The 19,872-nt window shown below is 29.7% G+C and overlaps 1 protein-coding gene across 4 annotated transcripts; it reads right to left on the bottom strand.

Moving 5' to 3' along the window:
- Nucleotides 1-1,382: 1,382 nt before the first annotated feature.
- Nucleotides 1,383-13,578, bottom strand: LOC111641839. Of its 4 annotated transcripts, none has more exons than XM_023388082.1 (9): nt 13,462-13,557; nt 12,404-12,537; nt 11,633-11,765; nt 6,568-6,699; nt 6,412-6,495; nt 3,964-4,112; nt 3,842-3,899; nt 1,652-1,929; nt 1,383-1,578 (listed from the first exon to the last, which is right to left on the bottom strand). In XM_023388082.1, exons 3-9 carry the CDS (start codon nt 11,762-11,764, stop codon nt 1,398-1,400), a joined length of 1,014 nt encoding a protein of 337 aa, XP_023243850.1. In that variant the 5' UTR covers nt 11,765; nt 12,404-12,537; nt 13,462-13,557; the 3' UTR covers nt 1,383-1,397. The 4 variants fall into 4 exon arrangements, with proteins under 4 accessions (XP_023243850.1, XP_023243847.1, XP_023243849.1 ...); XM_023388079.1 differs by lacking the exon at nt 13,462-13,557 and adding an exon at nt 12,983-13,161 and having other exon boundaries at nt 12,404-12,889; XM_023388081.1 differs by lacking the exon at nt 12,404-12,537 and having other exon boundaries at nt 13,462-13,578.
- Between the last annotated feature and the right edge of the window lie 6,294 nt (nt 13,579-19,872).

The raw sequence follows: 19,872 nt of genomic DNA, 5'->3' as shown, positions 1-19,872 counted from the left end.
ATAGCTTCTCACTATATACACTACTGCCGGGAGACGATAGATAAATCTTAGCGAATTCTGTCAGGCTTGGATACTGTTTTGCGTTTGCTGACCACCGCTTGTATAGGTCTGCCGTCCGATCTAGGCGAACAATTTTCATATAAAGTGATACAAACAGTGATATTCTTTAATAATAAGGACTATTAGTAACACAATTTGATGTAACAATGAACAAATAATGCATGTCGTCACACGATCTATTCTCAAATAAAACAAATGCGCTCGCGGTGTCGCTACCGCACCCACCGCAATGAGACAGGTCGTAACCTGTCACCAGCAAAACGTACACATATTTTGCCGAACATTCGGTGCTTCGGCCGAGAGCGTAGTCGAATATTCGGTATTCGGCAAAATCACTATTCGTAACATCACTAGTAGAAACCCCCTAAACAGACCCGAAATTACCCTAAAACCAATAGAGTTCCGCTAAATAGTTTTGCTCCAGGTACAATACTTTTTAAAAAGAAACACAAATTTTTACTTTAGGGAGCAAGCAGCCTGGGCACAGTCGAGCAAATGCAACATGTGATGAAGCAACGTGCTCCGGATCTCGCCGCCATATTCTCGCGTATGATTTATCTGACTTTTGAAAATTCCACTAACCTATATAGACTTTACATTTTCCGCCAAATTATTTCTCCCGCAAATTCCCTCTAAATTTAGAGGGAAATTCGAGTTGGCATCATTACAGTCGATTATAGAACAAGCTGGATAACACCGTCTTTCGCCGTTAAAGCGGTGAATGTAATTCATATTTAAGAGTCAATTTTTAATTTAAGATATTTTTTAAAATAGTTCTTGTAAATTCACCAATAGTTAATTATTGTTGCGGTGTTCGAATTTTGGAAAAATTTGCAACGGGTGTAGTGAATTTAGGCACAATTCCTATAATTTCGAAGTATTTCGCCATTTTGTATTGAAATTGTATTCGTTAAGTGTGCATTTTAAACAGGATATGAATGTACATTACTTAATTTCTTTCAAAAATGTAAACAATTTCAAGTTTCTGAGGCTAAGCACAGAGAAAAAACTGGAATTGTCAACCTCTTCCGGCAATTTTAAATCACTTGATTACGGGTTAGGGAAGACATAACTTATATTTTTAAATTTATTTTTGAGTGTTTTTACTATATATGAAATTTGTGAATATTTTCGAAGAAATTTATGATTCTGAAATAAAATGGATTTAAAATCGCAAAGCAAAACAGCAATCTCAGGATATAAAATCTTCGATTTTAGGGATATTTTTTGGTATAATATAAAAATTCTGTTTACCGATGATTTGGAGCGAGTTACCTCTTAGTAATCGCATTGTCTTTCAATATTTTTTATTAAAAAATTTTTAAAAATAACAATAATTAAAGTTTCACAAATTGCTTTATTTCATTTGTTACATCTTCCCAAATGGAACAGATTGATCCGGCAGAAAGCTGTAATAATAATCTTGAAACATATTCATGCACTTCACCTTGGCTATTCCACAGAGTTTTAAAATGGGTGACAATGTCACTGTAGTTAAGACATTCTCTTCCTCCCTCTCTAAAATTTTAAAGTTCCGTTAAATGATGTTTTAAAATAATCTTTTAATAATCTGTAAAGTATGAAATTTTACCTGGATAGCCATTGAAAGTCATTTTTAATATATTGTAATTCTAATTTTTGTGCACAGAAAACAAGATGATCACAATATATTTCAAGAAATGGAATACAAGAGGAGGCAAATCTAGAGAGAATTGCTGGACTTAAGTTCCAAACTTTTACAGTTGCATTGGCATCATATGTAGGCTCTTTTGGACTTATCTTTTTTAATAAGATTTTAAAAAATAGTTTCTGGATTTCTTCCATTTCACAATTGGAAGGTGGCATCATCCACATCTCTACCAGATGTAACTGTAAAGAAAATTGATTTATAGAAAATAAATATACTTTCTGCAATACAGAGGTATAAAATTCTGAAAGAAAATAGGAATAGTTTGGTCAGAAAGATCAACTATGGACCATTATTATTAGACAGGCAAGAAAAGATTTATCTATGATAACTGTGAAAACACTTTAATACTATTATTTTTTTTTTAAATAGAGATGTTAGAAGGAAAAAAAGGCTTTTAAGCCTTATTTTTTCTTCTAATATCTCTATAAATATTCTTATAACATGGCAAGATGTTAGCTAGAAATTTTTAATTAATTACGCTAATTGTGTAATACAGAAGTTGAATTTATTAGGTTGTTCGGAAAGTAAGTTCGTTTTTTTTACCACTAGACGGATTATCATATTTTTTTCGCCATATTCATTTTAAACCGTATTATCATTATATATTTTGACAGCTAGCATTTTAAGGCTTATTTGTAAAAAATTTTGTTTGATTTTGTGCAGTTGTTTATTTTTTGTGTCCCATCAAACATGGAAGATCAAAAGCATCATTTTCGACATATTTTGCTTTTTTATTATCAAAAAATCAAAATGCTGTTCAAGCAAGGAAAAAATTGTGGTACATGTGTGGAGTTGATATGTTGACAGAACGACAGTGCAAAAACTGGTTTACAAAATTTCATTCTGGCAATTTCAATATTGAAGATGCACCACATTCTGGATGGCCAGTTGAAACCAATGAAAACAAAATAAAGGTACTGATTGAAGCAAACTGCTGAATAACAACACGTGAAATCACTAAGAGATTAAATTTGTCAAATTGAACTGTTTACAATTACTTGAAACAAATTGGTTTCGTTTCAAGCTTGATATACGAGTTCCACATGTTCTTAAAGAGAGATGCTCTCTTTGGTGGGATTTTAAGGAAATTTTTTTTTGGAGCTATTACCAGACAATTCAACAATTGATTCGAAAGTGTACTGCCATTGAGTAAACAAATTGAGTAATATCATCAAACGGAAAAGGCGGCCAGAATTGATCAACAAAACAGGTGTAGTGTTTTACCACGATAATGTCAAATTTCACACAAGTTTGGTAACTCGTCAGAAACTGTTATAACTTAGATGGGACCTGCTATCACACCGACCATATTCACCAGATCGAGCACACTCAGATTATTACTTGTTCCGGTCTATACAAATTTTTTTTAACTGTAAGACATTTACTTGAAATGGCAATGTCAAAAATCACTTGGATCAGTTTTTTGTAAGCAATGATCAAAACTTTTATGAATGTGAAATAATGCTACTACCAAAACGATGACAAGTATTTGACCAAAATGGTTTATATATAATTCAATAAAATATTTATTATAAAAATATTGTGCTCTTTTCCACGGAAAAAAAATGAACTTACTTTCTGAATATCGCAATAGATTTGGGTTGAAAATAGAAGATTAGGCTTTAAGATTTATTTAAAATAAAAGAATTTTCTAAATATTTAGGCTTGTATTTACACTCATTGATAGAAAATCAATGAGTGTAAATATACCAATGATAGAAACTCATTGGCTATCTATATTTTTGAAAAAAAGAGTACTAACTAGCTTTTAAGAGAAATTTTATAAAATAATAGTTAGGTTAACTGTAATATACTCTAGATCAGAATCTTGTAGAATAAAAAGACAGCACTGACATGAGTCGATAATATTGAAAATGGAGAACAGTTTAGAGATGATGTAGCTGTAGGTGATAAATTGAATGATTTAGAAATTGTAGATGGTTAGATAATATTTTGAGGAGAAATGAGACAGACAGAGATAGGCTAAAGAAATGTTAAGAGCTAGTCGTTAGTATTATTCTAACTGAAAGTTATAATAATAAAACTTGATCCCATTTAAATGGAACAAGAGACGATGGTATGTAAACTTACCAATTCATTTTCAGAGGTCATCAAAAAATTGAAAAAACTGTGTGTTAATTTTTCTTTTCTGTAATAAATATTCTTATATCATCATTATTGTTTTATAAAAAATTGTTTTATAATATTCTTACTCAAATTTATCTTCAGTTGCCAAAAATTTATTGCGTAGACATTCAAGACGTAATTCAGCAACTATTGAACCATTCAAATTTGCTTTCAGTTTCACCCATTCTTCCAGTGCTAAAAATTCAGATTTTAACTGTACCAAGTGACACAAATCCTAAAATGAAAATAAACAAAACTTATTATTTTGCAAAAGTATATCCAAAATTTAAATTTCCTTTCTATCTTAAGTCAATTAACATATATTATCATGAATGTGTTAAACTAAATATTACATTTTTGTATCTATGATTTTCAAAGAAACTATTCTTCAATGTGCAAGAACTACATTATCACAAGAAAAATTTAACTAAAAAAAATTTAGATTAAATAAGTACAAATGCAAATCTCAACAAATGTAAAAAACACTTTCTGTGACATAATTTATTAAGTGAGCAAATTATTAAAATTAAAAATCCTACTACAATATGCAAATGAATGTCCTAGCACATTTTTTTAGCTTATGGCTGTCAATAAGAAAATTTTAACTGTGAAATTTGTTTAAATAAAATATCTACAGATAAACAGTTTCCATAGAATGACATATGAAAAAATGAAATCAGTTACACAAACAGAAATACAAATTAGATTATGTTTGAAAAGAAGGCATCTCTAATATTAAAGTTTTATTTATATCTCCTTTAATCTTGATAATTTCAATGAAATTCGCATTCCAAAAATACAATTTAAAATATTGTGCTTCAAAACATTCACTTTCACCTTGTGAGAGTAAAGGTTTCTGTAATATAAACAAGAATAAATATTTCTCTTCACACTGACATTAGTTTATACATTTTTCCAAGAAATTATAGAATCTATATTAAATCTGACAATGGTCCAAACAATTTATAATCTAGGAAAAAATATTCAAACAATATAAGTTACATTTGATAATAATATTGATATTTCTCATAAGATTATTTATTACAAAGGCATCTTTGATATTTAGATAATAAATTTCAAATTAAATATTCAAGTGTTGAAGCATCAGTGTTGATTTGTATCAATTCTAGACTGATCTGAAAATTTACCAGATTGAATATTAAATTTAAAAAAGCTCAAATTCAACATAAGAAAAGATATTTTTTAATGTTGAATTTGAGCTTTTTTAAATTTGATGGAATAATACCAAGAATGCTGTGAAAGTTTAAAATTTATTTTTTATGTTTTAGTGCATTTATGTGAATAAAAAGCATCTCTTTATAAGTTTTTTTTTATAATTTTTATTTTCCATTTTTTTAGTTTTACACATGTAAAACTGAATTATTGAAATTCTTCTTGTTTTAGCATTTAATTAAGAAGTGAGTGATAAATCAAGTTACAAGATTTTATGTAAACAGTACAATTAAAAAGGGGCAATAGTTTGTATAGCATCATCTGTTATCAGTTTTTACAAATTTTAATTTTTTGCTAATTGCTAAAATTGTTTGCAAACAAGAAAAAGATATTTGTCATTGGAAATACATATGTATGCAAAGATTCAACTAGATCAGAAATTGGGTGAAAATAGAGTTACTTTATCAGGACAGAGACAAACAGACATGGTAAGTTAATAAAAAAAAATATTTAAAAAGATGCACATAATGTTGTTTGAAAAACAATAAAATAGGTTATTACTATTTCTGCTTTATTAGTTTAGGTATGTTGATATATTTTTCATAAAAGACATTCAGTGGAATATTCAATTTTATATTATATAAATTTGAAATATAAATTTTGAATTTGTATAATATGAAATATTTTTATAATTTATTAATCATCCTTTACAAACAAAATGATATAAAAATTATCTAATTATTTGGCATATACAATAGAAAAATGATAAGTCTAAATTCATAATATTAAACTACTATGTGGTGCACAACTTTTAGTTCGCATTGGATTGCTGAATGATGTCACTCTGGCATACACAATTACTGAAAAATTAATTACAGATAAAGAATTAGATGGTGAATTTTCTTTATCATAGCCAATATGCAATCCAATAAATATATAAAGCACTGTGTTGTAAATATATTTTGTATTTTTAACAATACTTCAAAGCAAGCAGCAGATTTTTGAGACACACCTTCAATTTAACATTCCCAAATTTAGAAACTGTAAGGCCAGACAATTATTTTACTGATATTTATATCTGTTTCAATTCAATGATTAAAGATAAGGACATTAGAGAGTCAAATGGGGGCTCTCTAATGTCCTCTTCTTGCTTCTAAATGATAGTCATGTAAAAATAATTGATTGTAATATTTTATATTACAATCAATTATTATATATAGTGGTTTTTCCATCTTGTATTTTAAATGTATCAAATCACTATAATGTATGCAGAAGTTTTCATAAAATTCTTAACTCTCATTAAATAAAAAAAGTAGATATTCAAAATATTATTATAATTACTAAATAAGTTTATTACTTACTTTTATGAAACTTTCATCCATTTGATTCTCTTGTAATAAGAAATTTACTAATTCTCTACTTAAAAAAGGATTCTGCAATAATGCCTGAAAAAAGTATGTCATTAATCAATTCAATTTTTGATTCCCTATTCAAAAATACAATATGCTTTTACTTACCATGTAGAGAATACGAGTTGCATCTCTCAGACTTTCAAAATTTAAAGCCAAAAGAATTGCTTTTGAGTTGAGTTTCTCCATAAAATTATTTAGTTTTTTACTAAATGATTTTGCTTGTGTTTGGTGATACAGCTAAAATATTAAAGAAATTTATTTGAGAATGATTATCAAGAAGATGAAATATATATTAAGAATTATACATGAAAATCTTTGTTAGTAAATATATATAAACATCTCTATTAATGTTATATATTTATCTTGTTAAACTGTTCCCATCCATCTTTCTCTCTTGTTGAACTGTTCAATTTTCTTTCTTATTATTAAATATTCAATATTTTAAAATACCAACAATGGAATGATTATTGATTTTATAACTCAATATTAATCAATATTTATAATGTACTAGCAGATATGCCTGGAACTCAGGTAAAAAGTAACAACAACAAGCATTAAAACTAAAACCATTTTAATAATTTAGTTATTTTAGCATACCATTACCACATTTATCATGAAATTTTAAATAGCATATAATAAGAAGAAAGAAAATGTAACAAAATAGAATAAAAATGACAAAATCTACTTTAATTAAAGAAGAAAGAGAAAAACACACTGATCTTATTTGTCAAATTCATTTAACAAAGATAAAAATAAATGAACAATCACATTTCATGGTAAATGGAACAAAGATTCACAATCAGTGCCTGAAAATCCTCAGTATGAATGTTTTGTGCTTGCTAAGAATATGAGATCTGATGGTACAAAATGGCAGAATTTTCATTGATCAAAAATTGATGTTCTTAAACAAAAAAATGGTCATTAACTTCTGCATGAAAAGATAATTCAAAATATCTAAATTTTTCTAATGTTAACTCATTCTAGTTAATTCTAATGTAATGTTAATGTACAATTCACAGTCAAATACCAAATGTAATCAAGCAACCAATCAAATTTAGCAAAAAGTGGACCATTGCAGAGGTACTGCATACTTTGGACAACTTTTACTTTAAACATTCCAGAATTTAAATGCTAAATCTGAGAAAAATTTGACTTGGAGTTTAAACAATGTTTGTATATTTGAACTGGACACACAGTGAAAATATACTTCAGTGCTTTTATTCACTTTATTTTTGGTGTGTTCAGTTATATATAATCACTACCTATTAACTATGATATCCAAGAAGAGTACAGTGCAACAAAGCTTAAGAGAAAACTGTAGTATCAACAAATGAGGTGAAAAAGGAACTTCTCACAAAACATGAAAGCAATATACATGTGGCAGATCTGGAAGTCATGTTTAAGATGCTAAAGTGTGCACCATTTTTAAGAACAAGGAAGTAATTGCTTTTATTGTGACAAGGAAGTGGCTGCTTTTGTGAGGCTGGGACATCTCACCCCCCCAGATGGAAAACTGACGTCGAGTTGAAGCCATTAAATCGGTGACTTATTTCATAAACAGGACTGGTGTGACCAAGGAACAGGATGCGAGATGATTTAATTGTCACATTCCAGACCTAATTGACAGATCCCTGATCATACATCGTGAGAATGAGAGAGGGATCGTCTGCCGGGGTAACTTTGGATAATCACCTTACCTTAGAGTTCAAAGTGGGACCTGCTGACACTCCTGTGGAGGGGGCAGCAGCTGGGACAGCTGCGTCTTCTCGGGACAGAAAAATACACATTAGGTAAAATTTACGGGTCTGTCATCCAGGGAAGGGCTTGATCTGACTCCAGAGGGAAACGGCCCAGACAGGGATGTTCAGCAACCCCGCATCCCAAATCACATCCCTGGCAACAGACCAGGGAGCAATGAAATTCCTTTATTTTATTTTTATTTTATAAGATAATCCAATGATACAGTTTGTATATGTGGCTGAATCTTGTTCTTTATGATGTGTGTGATTTGCAAAGCAGATGATTAATGGGGAATAATTTCCTAATCCAAAGTGTTCATGAAAAACTTACAAGGATCTCAAGTGGATTTGTGATTTTGTTAGTTGGATTGCCACAAAGATAAAAATTTAGGTAAAAATTGTAGTATATTAATTGTTGTAAAGGTAGTATATTTAAGAAACAATAGTATGTATGCTGTAGTTGCAAATCTGGCCATTCTTTGCACAGATTCTAGATTAGCAAGAATGTTGAATTAGTGAGTGTGTACAGGTCTAAAGTATGCTTAAAGGCAATGAATGAATGATGTGACTTGTTGCTCTTCAGCATTGACTCTTTTTGGAGACAGGTGGAAATAATACAGCATACTGACATGCATTACTGTATCTGTATTGCATGTCAGAGTAAACACGATGTGTAACATAACAATTTCATGGAAATGATAGTGCATAGGCAATCACACTGTGAATATGCCAGATAATTGAGAGGCTAGACTGTGGAATGCCAGATAACTGGAGGCTGGAGTGGTATAATTGGTCTAGTTATTGATCTAAATTTGATTACATTTAAATGTTTTTATTTTATCTCTATATTTTCATATGAAAAACTCATAAATAAATCAGAAAAAAGTTTTTCCAACTTTGTTCCTGCATATTTTTAAGTGTGCAGGATTCATACATAAATTTCTAAAAATATATCTATTTAATGACATGGCAGATATAAATATCAAATGTTGATATTCTATAGTGAATGAGAAATAACAATGCAGAATTTTTATCATTGCTAGAGGACATTTTAATGATTTGCATCTTTTTACAGAAGCATAGCTCAAATAACAGGTCATCTCTGTGAGTAAAAATTGTTTTTGGGCTGCAATTTGGAAAAACTGTAGACCTATAAATTACCACTGTCATCCATCCATCCGTCTTTCCTTAACCACTCAGCAGTGGGAGACGTATATATACGTCCAGGGCATGTATGTGGCAGTGGTGAGGGATGTATATATACATCAAATTCTTTTGGGGGTATCGCCAAAAACTACCGTGAGAAAAAAATTCACATAAAAAATGAAATATGTAACAATAAAAAAAGACTTTTCTTTACTAGACTGTTCACAAAATATTTTTCTGAAATGGTAATGAGAAAAAATGCGTGAAAAAATACTTTAAAAATTTCCCAGTTATATTCTCCACTACTTTGGGATAGCACCATACCTGACTATCCCACTGCTGAAAGGTTAATCTCAAGAACAGTGTTATATAAATAAAATTAAAGACCATATAAAGAAAGCTTAGGGGAAGGAAGCTTTGATTAACTATACACAAACTTCTGATGCAAACAGGTCATGTTATTTAATTCAAAAATTTTCCTCTGAAAGGAGTTAGATAGATGACCAGCATGATTCCATTGCTAATGGAAAAGTATGATGTACAGGGGCAAGATACTACAGTACTAATTTGAGATGGAGAGCATAATTTTAAATTAAATATATGATTAAAATTGCAGTCCAACATTGTGACAATGACAAAATAAATAATTGCTTGCTGGTTTTGGTTTGCCACTAGTGCAGGGGTGGCGAACAGTTTTTGCCCTCAGGCCAAATTGGAAAGAAAACTTTTTTCACAGGCTGAACCAGAGGCTGCCCTAGGAAGATTTTGAGGTAGTGAGAGATCTCATTGTGGTGTTACCCCGTAGAGACTAAATTGTACATAAAGATTACAGATACATTTTTCACATTATCATGCATTATGAACATTCTACACTGTGCTTAAGATATTTGTAATGGAGCGTTAACTCTAAACGCACAGTGAGTTGTTGAACTTTTTTTTTTAGGCGTTAGAATTTTTTGTCGAGCTATTCGGACTTGAGTAGCTAATATTGAGAGATTAATCGCGGGCTACATAAATTCATTAGACGGGCCGTATGTTGGCCATGCCTGCACTAGTGATTGTAAATGACAAATTTGTGAAGACAAATTTTGTAACTTCAATATATTTTTAATACAGAATATTTTTATTATTATTTAATTATATGAAATCAAATAAACATATTGTATTGAAGAGTTAACACATGACAAAAAGAAATTATTAGATTAATTATTGATTTGATGTAAAATACTGTACATATTATTGAGGAAATATTACATGCTAATAAACCATTCTGAATTTTTTATATTAGTTTAGAGGACAAAATAAAAGTGAATTGGATGAAAGTATTTTTACATATTTTTAATTAGTAATAATAAACAGGATATTTATAAAGGATACATTTTAAAATTTTTCAAAAGACACTAACTGCATAAATAATATATATACATATGCATCTATTTTGTTACATTTATATACAATCCATTTATTAATTTAATGTCTATATAGCAAAATGATATGAAATTATTTCTGTAATTTATCTTTGGCTATTTAGTAATTTAGCTATTTAGTATTTAGTTTTTTGGCTATTTAGAACAGAATCAGAAAAATTAAATCTATCTAGTAGTCCAAAATAATCTGGACTTATCTATGTTGTGGAAATTAGTCAGGACTGTACTTAAATACAAGCACAAGGTGCCATTCTGGGACTCTGTAGACAGAATTTCCCAATATGGTTTTGACCAAAAAAAAAAAAACTTTACTACATAAAACTTATAATGATAAATATCAGTATTATGAAAAGGTATTTGGGTCTGAGTGTAAAAAGAAATCAGGATCTCCTTGCTTATTTGATAACTTATAAGAAAATGAATGAACTGTAACTGTAACTGAATTAAACTGTACTGAAATGAATGAACCAGGTAGGGGGCCAGACAATTTAAATAAATATTTCCTTTTGTCTTATTACATACAAATTTTTATATCTCCATAGTAATCATTGGCAAAATTTTATTATTTTTAATTGTTTTAAGCTTTATCAATCACAGCCTTCATAAAATGGGAAGACTACTTGAATAAAAGACTGCCAACCTTATTCTCTACACCCATCAAAAGTTCAAAACCTCTTGTCAGAAGAGCAAGCTGATAATTTCTTGAGAAAAAGAGTTGTTTACATACTCGCTGTCAAACTATATATAAAAATTAATATTGCAAAAATCAAGACACTAAATGTTATTTAGAATTTGAGAATATTCAATTTGGTTTATGAAATTATTATTCATTAGAAAACTAATTTCAAAATGACTTACTTTTTCACAGTATTGTGCCCAATGGATGGCATTCTTTATGGATTCTCTATCCCAATCATTATCAAAGGTAGCATTCCGTAAAATTTTTTCAAAAAAATATCTAACATTTTCAAATATTACTTCAGCTGCCATTCTAATTTTAAAAAATTAAATCATTTAATAAAAATTAACTATATACAAGCAAAAAATATATTAAAATAAATAACAGATTATTTCTTACATATAAACCAATACCTATAACTTATAAACTTAAAATTTATTTATGTAATGGCAATTAATTTGATTCCTTGGTTTAAAAAAATGTTGTCCATGTTACTTGAAAGCAATTACAGTATATATATTTTCAGAAATATTTCAATTTTGAAACATTAAAGCTTTCATAATAAAACATATTATATAACGAAAAGAATGGCTATTTTAAAATTTATCTAGAAATTATTGTTACATTTAAAATTAAAAAATAAGAGAGGAAGATAAATAGAAATTACAGATCCACAATTCCCAAAATGAATTTCAAGAACAAAATTAGAAATTTACTTAAAATTATCCAAATTCTCCCCACTCTATTAAAGTTCTGCATGTTTTTAATGTCTTAAAACATTTCTCTAATTTTTAACTAAACATTTAAACAAAATGATTGATTAAAAATATATGATTAGTCTGCTTATACATCATGTCTTATATAATTAAAAAATAAATCAGAAATAGTTTTAAAGCAAACATAAATATTTCCATATTCAAATAATACTGATTCCTTACTTTATAACTTACATTCATCTGTGAAATGGCCACAAAGTCTTTACACATTCTAGTTACAAGTTATCTGCACGTTCTCCTCAATTCTCAGTGTTTTCCCCACATTTTTTCAGACTAGTATTTCTCAATCATTTTATAGAAATAATCCTCTAACAAAGTTTAAGATAACAACATACTTTATACTTATCATTATTATTCATAGTTAAAATTAAGTATTCATTTAGTTATTTGCTATATATATATCCATTATCTTTTGCCCTACAATATTACATTCCTGTTTTTTTAATCTAAAATTAATTTTTGCCTGGAAAAAGCTATTTTTGCACTCTGGAACAATATATCCCCACTGAAAAACACTTAGACAGTCGTGTTGGCAGTTAGCAATCATTAAAGCAGTCTTTGATAGTTGTTTTTCAGCTCAAGCATGAAGGGAAACTCAGAAGGCATACAGGAACCTAGTAGAGATCGAAGCTCCGCAGTCGGTGATCATTCTCCACGGCCCTGATTGTTGTAAGACAGAATCGAGAAACTTTTTGTTTCATAACAGCTCAAAGTAAATTGTCACATGTTAACTCTGAATTTCAAAAGGCATACCATATTAAATTGGATTGGTTTATTCCTATATGGCAACGTGACACATGGGTGATTTGCCTCCCAAGGGTAAATTAAATTCCAGATACGTATACCGTCATGGTGGCTCATCTCTGATTCCAGCAAACAAAAGGAAACAGTGAGGACGCACGTTCTAACCTAACCTAACCTATTCTAATAATTTGGTTGGTAATAATTATGGTAATTCATTAGAATAGGTTACTTTAGAACGTGCGTCCCCACTGTTTCCTTTCTTTTGTTTGCTGGAATCAGAGGTGAGCCGCCATGACGGTATACGTATCTGAAATTTAACCGTCCCAGGATATCTTTCACGGGAAACTGACCCCTATTAAAGTGTTTCTAACGTAAAAAGAACCCAGAAAACTTCATATGTGGCCAGCTCGTTGGTGAGATGCATATCGCAGCGACTAAATTAAACAAATAATTGAAATTCAACATACAAACTACAGAATAATTCTTACTTAAATCTTTTTCTTAAATAACATAATTGATAGTTGAGTGATTTTATAATTTAAAAACTAAAAGTTATCTATTGTCAAATTAACCGCTTCGTTCTTCTGAAAGTGTTGCCAGCTGTTAGATAACACTACTGGCAACAATGTAACACTACTCGTCGATACACGAAAATGATGATTAATTGAATTATGTTATGAAAAAATTGGCAAGCCGATTTACTAATTTTAATTTGATACGTGAAAAATTAACTGTATCGAGATGCATTTCCATAATGTTCACTATTGTTGAGATGAATTTAATATTACCGTACAAGTAAAAATACAGACTGAATGAAGGCTAAACTTTCAGCAGATAAACTTATAATCGCACGAAAAACACTCTCAAAGTCGATACGACCTTTCCCGAAATGTGATTTTTTTTAAACTTTTTTTCTGCCCTGTGGGCACTAAGAGGGGCCTCTTTTATCAAGCCCATTATGGGTTCAGCCAAGCCCACAATCGGGCGGCCGGATGGTAAGGGACGGGCCCGACATATTCGGCCCAAAAATTCCTGTAAATTTTCGACTCGTTCGGATTCGATCCCGGGTTCTCTAGGCGGTAGGCTGCCACTTTGATCGTTCAGCCGTCCAGCCGTCTAATGTAAATATGATATTGTATATGTACTCGTAGTTCCAAAATCATAAATTGGTACTAATTGTAAAGAATGGCGAAAGTATTTTATTTAAAAATATTAATTACAGTTCCTGCTAAAGGTAAAGCGCGACTTTAATCAGTTGATCCTGAAGTCGAAAAACGGCTTGTTTTTATAATTTAACGAGTAAATTGAGATTCCAATATTCAAAAAAATTTTAAATATAAATTAAGGTACAGTACGTCTTCGTATCTATCACCTAATGACGTAATGTAAAATTGTTTCTCAGTTTGAGAAAGGTTGGTTAATTTTGACAATTCCAGTGTACAGCCTCTAAAACTTGAAATTATGTTTAAATTTTTGAAAGAAATTAAGTACATTCACATCCTAATTACAAATGCACACTTAACGAATACAATTTCAATACAGAATGGCGAAATATTCTCGAAAGTTTAGGAATTGTGCCTAAATTCACTACACATCCTTCCGTTGCAAATTTTTTCAGAAGAGAATTAGAACACTCCGCAACAGTATAAAATATAAAAGAAGTTTGTCGCATTATAACATTGATGAAAAAAGATGTGTGGCGTGAAGACAATTCATATTTCTAAATTCCGAATACTACATGTCAACTTGATCAAAAGATTTGAAAAAGTTTTGTATAGAACTATGTATATATATAGGCAACACATGTGCAATTTCCAAAAAGCACGTGTGCAATGTCTGTATGCTTCTTTTGAAATTTGGAAACGGCCATTGGCCGTATTATTATAAATTTTGAGTTTATTAATTCATATGAATTCGAAATAACACATTTAGCGATATGAATTCATTGCTTTCTGTTAAAAGAATATAAAGAATTCTTATTAACCTATTTTCATTAATTTAAATATAAAATCACTGAAATATTAGCTAATAGGTTTTTGGCTTTCGAATGCTTATTTGGGGGTTTAAGATTTTATTGAAGGTACAGTACTTAACGATGTAAATCTTGTTTTTCTTTTCTATTCGTTATTTCATAGGAAAAATGAGTAAGTTTCTTATATATAAGTGAAATTATATTAAGTAACGATAAGAATCTTCATAAATAGTACATCAGAAGCTTCGAAGCAATTTAAATATTCTCTCATTAACTTGTAAATTATATGAAATACTGCTATTTACCAGGCTTTTATAACTTTTAATTGCCATTTAAACCAATAAAAAATGATACACAATTTATAAACTGATTTTATATATAATAAATTGTTCCATTTTATTAGATTTCCATATGAATTTTTTGTTATATTTTGTTCATCATTTCCAATATTATTTAGATCCACATGTTAAGCTTATTCACTGCATAATATTTTTAGAAAGATGTTCTCATAGAAGAAACATATTAATGAGATTAAAATCTTAATCAAGATTGGTACATATATTATGCTCATAATTCACATTACAATGTACAGTAATTTAATAGAATAGTTTATTATATATAAAGTTTGTTTTTATAAGAAATTGAACAGAGAAAGTTTCATTATATCCTCATTTTTATTAGTTTAACTAAAACTGAATTATGTTTAAAGATAAATATTTTCTAAATCTGTATAGTTTTTAATATATACACCTTTATATAAAAATAAGAGTGCTGTATTATGAAAAATATTTATAGAAACTTGCAATGTAAAAATCTTTAATTCATTTAATAATAGAATAATTATCAGTACATAAAAAATAGACATTACATCACCAAATTTTACAACTAAAATTACAGAAGAGCTGTCTTTTTATGTCAACTTTCAATACCAAAGACAGTTGTATAATATTATAATTACTGTCATTAAACATTCAATGATTGCATGAACATTATGATTATTAAACAAAATGATTATACAGAAATATTATTTCATTATTTAGCTGAAAATATAATTTTTCACATTTATCATTTTATTTTTTAAACTCAGATTAATAGACTGTAATTATAATAAACAGATATTAACTAAAAATTAATTTTATGTAAAATATCTATAAATATTTAAAGCTTTCATAATAAAACATATTATATAACGAAAAGAATGGCTATTTTAAAATTTATCTAGAAATTATTGTTACATTTAAAATTAAAAAATAAGAGAGGAAGATAAATAGAAATTACAGATCCACAATTCCCAAAATGAATTTCAAGAACAAAATTAGAAATTTACTTAAAATTATCCAAATTCTCCCCACTCTATTAAAGTTCTGCATGTTTTTAATGTCTTAAAACATTTCTCTAATTTTTAACTAAACNGAATGAAATCCTGATGCTGATGAAAGAGAAAGGACATTCTTTGCCCAGACCTTGAGGTGGAGAGACATGAGTTGTGTTCCAGGTTGCGTTTGGCAACGACTGGAAAGTACAAGAGACTTTGATGAAAGGATCAGGTTTTATCGTGGTTACGACGAAACAATGTGGCAATTAAGTGTATACGTTAGAGGGCATAAGACTTTTAGAAAGGCTTAGGTGGGGCATAGCACAAAAAAGGTTGGGAAACACTGATCTAGACACTGCACGGCTAGAACTTACAAACTTACCTCAACTCTAGTTGAAGCATTAAACGTCAATTCCTTACCGAATGCTTACTTCATTTGGTGGATTTACCTGGACCTAACTGGACGGCAGACTAAGAATGGGGAAAATATACAGGAATCAATTCTTGCATATGGGATTTAGAACTGTACAAACTGGAATTAGAGCTGCACATTTCATGTAGCACTGTACGTTAAAAAACACAGATATAAAAATGTAGAGCTGATAGAGAAAAACTGATTTCATATTTGAATTCAGCGACCGAAATATAGCTAAAATCAGTTCTAAAATCCTAGGCACCAAAAAAAATTTTTTTGTAGGCTTGTTATCGATTTATCGTAGGTTTTTATGGGAATTTTTTAATTCGTTCCAGAGACCACAAAAAATAAAAAAATATATTCTTTTACTACGCTTGTTATCGATTTATCGTAGGTTTTTATGGGAATTTTTTAATTCGTTCCAGAGACCACTAAAAATAAAAAAATATATTCTGCGACGTAATTTTATAGAATCTACAAATCTAGCTTATGAATATGTAATCACTCATAAATTTGAATAATTGTTTTTATATGTAAATATTTACATATGCTATTTACATATTGTGCTTTAAGAGTACAGTATTGCTTGCCGGTTAAATTGTTGGTCTATGATCAGGAAACAGATTTAGAGGGTCAAAAAAAACCACATGAATTTTTCAAGGTGGTCCGTCCTGTATATGTCTGGTCTCGTTCCTGAATCCAACAGCCTTATTGTGAGCCTGATCATACTCACAAAGCGTGGCCAGCTCAGACGTCAGTTTTACGGGCCTTAAGATCAAGGCCCCGCGCACTTTCCAATTTCTAAGAAAGTTTCATAACAGAATTTTTGATGTTTCTGAGATGTATTGATATGGAAAATATTTTAAGTACATTTTTATTGATTCTTTGCCCTTTTATCCTTTTTATCATTGCCGGTACCGAATACCAACAATGATAAAAGGCGCCGGCAAATACGAGGGTCCACATTACCGAATTTGCAAATATTTTGGGGCCCCGCTAATAACTTTTTCCGAGCCCCGCAAAACCTCTAGCTGGACTTGCTATGATGGGCGTGATAAAAAATCATCTCAGTGCCCACAGAGTGGAGTCAAAAAAACTAAAAAAGTGTGTATGTATGTATGTATTTTATTATATATATAATAGGCCTATATAGTATTATCAGGTTAATATGGTTGCCAAAATAAACTTAATTTTTAGAATAAGGATCAAAAATTTATTGTTATAATGGTTTTTTTCAATCATTCCTATATAAAATATACAATCATTTGCTCTCATTGAAGTGTTCCAACTTGTAATTTATAAGAACTAGATTATTGTGGAAAAGACTTACACATTTTGATATACGGATAATAAAGAGAAGACAAATGAATTATTGTTTATTACAGTTCTTTTCTCTGCTTTTATTTTGTCATTCAGTCAGTGCATACAAAATAACTATAATAAAGATTCATCTTTTTTCTCCCAAAAAACCTGTACCAGATTCTTCAAGTAGAATATTGTTTATAATCATTATTATTAATCAGTTTGATCCTAATTGGTCTTTTCTCCAATTGAATTAGCCTTTTTAAAACCTTTCTTTTACTTTATTCCATAATTCTTTGATCCAAAACAAGGCAAATTTTTCTTATTTTATTAAAGTCATTCCGAAATGACCGCTTGTAACGTTCTTTAATGACGTGTTTCAACTATAAAATAAATAATCCTATATTTATAGGTATAGTATTTCGTTCAGCAAGTAAAATACGTATTCGAAGGTTAAAACGTAGACGTCAGTTTATTCAATTCTTTATTCTATATATGCATTTCGGGTCGACGTTAACTCTCAATCCCCCTTCAGTGCAATGTATCCTTACGTGTATTAACTAACTTTCTTTAATTAGACTGTTGAATATTAAATGCTATTTCTTACATTTTTTAGGATAGAGAATCGCCCACAGCACGTAAAACTATTCATTCAGTTGCAGAAAATTCTTACTTAGATAGTGTCCGGTGTTTGTTAAACACTCTGAAATAGAGTATTTTTTGTGATAAATTCTTCGTGCCCACCATTGGCCAAGTGGATAAAACTACTGAACACTGGAAGTTGGTCGTGGGTTTGGGCCTTGCCAACAGGCTGGCCACGTGGAGTTTTCCGACTTTTCTTCACGTTAGTAACACTTAAATATGGGTCAATTTTCCATAAAGGACCACCTGGGTGGCACGCTTCCCTCGGCAGATCGCTCGTGTGTCGCGTTGTCGTACACTACTAAAACCAAAGCCCAATAAATTTTTCTCTCGGCATTCAGCATAAAAAGAGAATCTTTTAAAATGAAATTCCAAGAATTTTCATTAATTTTCAAATTCAAATGTCTTAATTAAATACGCGCGCCTACCAGTGGCCGAATGGGTAAAAGCATTAAACTACTGAGGTCGCGGGTTCGTGCCTAACCAACGGCTGGCACGTGTAGTTTTTTGGGTTTTCTTCATGTGCCTAACATATAAAGTCCTCCCGTATGCGTTCATCTTGGCAAATCGTCCTTATGTTGCATTGCCATCATATCCTATCGAACCATCAAATACGTAAAGCAACAAATATTCATTTAAAAAATTTAATTAATTTATAAAGTTGAAGAAAATTCTATATTCATTATGAAAAGACATTTTAAGTAACAGAGAGAATTCTTACACGATTATTTCTAACTAATATTTAAAAGAATAGATTTCTATTTTAAAAGATTATAATTTATTTATTTATATTTCGTATTATTACACTATTTGTATTAATATATTTTTAATATTGACTTAAATATTATAAAATAAAATAAAATTTAAAAATTTTAACGCTAGGAGTTGTTTTCTCCAACACTTAAGTTATGACGTCATAAGCCAATATCGTCTGCTTTCGACTGGTAAACTTTGAACGCCACTTATAAAGTAAGATAAAAGTTTAAAATTATAATAACTTGAGGCGTGCATGTGTTTATTTCTAGTATGTGTCTAGCGTGTTTGAATGTGTTACACACACATTCTATCTAGCCCTAGCGCTGACACGTGTTTTAGTGTGTATGTAACACGTTCAAACACGTGTCAGCGCTAGGGCTAGAATGAAAAGATAATTTATGTGTACTAATATTAATTTTAAAAGTTTTAATTACTAAAACACAGTATTCCGCCTAGTTAAAATTTTAGTTCATATATAGTAATTTCATTCTTTGTGA

Source organism: Centruroides sculpturatus, unplaced genomic scaffold (assembly GCF_000671375.1).
Source record: "Centruroides sculpturatus isolate CEXI.00-Female unplaced genomic scaffold, Cexi_2.0 scaffold1318, whole genome shotgun sequence".
In the NCBI taxonomy this organism is placed as follows: domain Eukaryota; kingdom Metazoa; phylum Arthropoda; class Arachnida; order Scorpiones; family Buthidae; genus Centruroides; species Centruroides sculpturatus.
This window is presented reverse-complemented; position numbering and strand designations above follow the sequence as displayed.

What these genes read in the sequence shown, in the direction of transcription:
- LOC111641839 (XM_023388081.1), bottom strand. Translation starts at nt 11,764, where the DNA reads ATGGCAGCTGAAGTAATATTTGAAAATGTTAGATATTTTTTTGAAAAA. An exon ending in TGGATGAAAGTTTCATAAAA is followed by an intron (nt 4,113 to 6,411) that starts GTAAGTAATAAA and finishes TTTTCATTTTAG; the next exon opens with GATTTGTGTCACTTGGTACA. An exon ending in GCAACTGAAGATAAATTTGA is followed by an intron (nt 3,900 to 3,963) that starts GTAAGAATATTA and finishes TATTTATTACAG; the next exon opens with AAAAGAAAAATTAACACACA.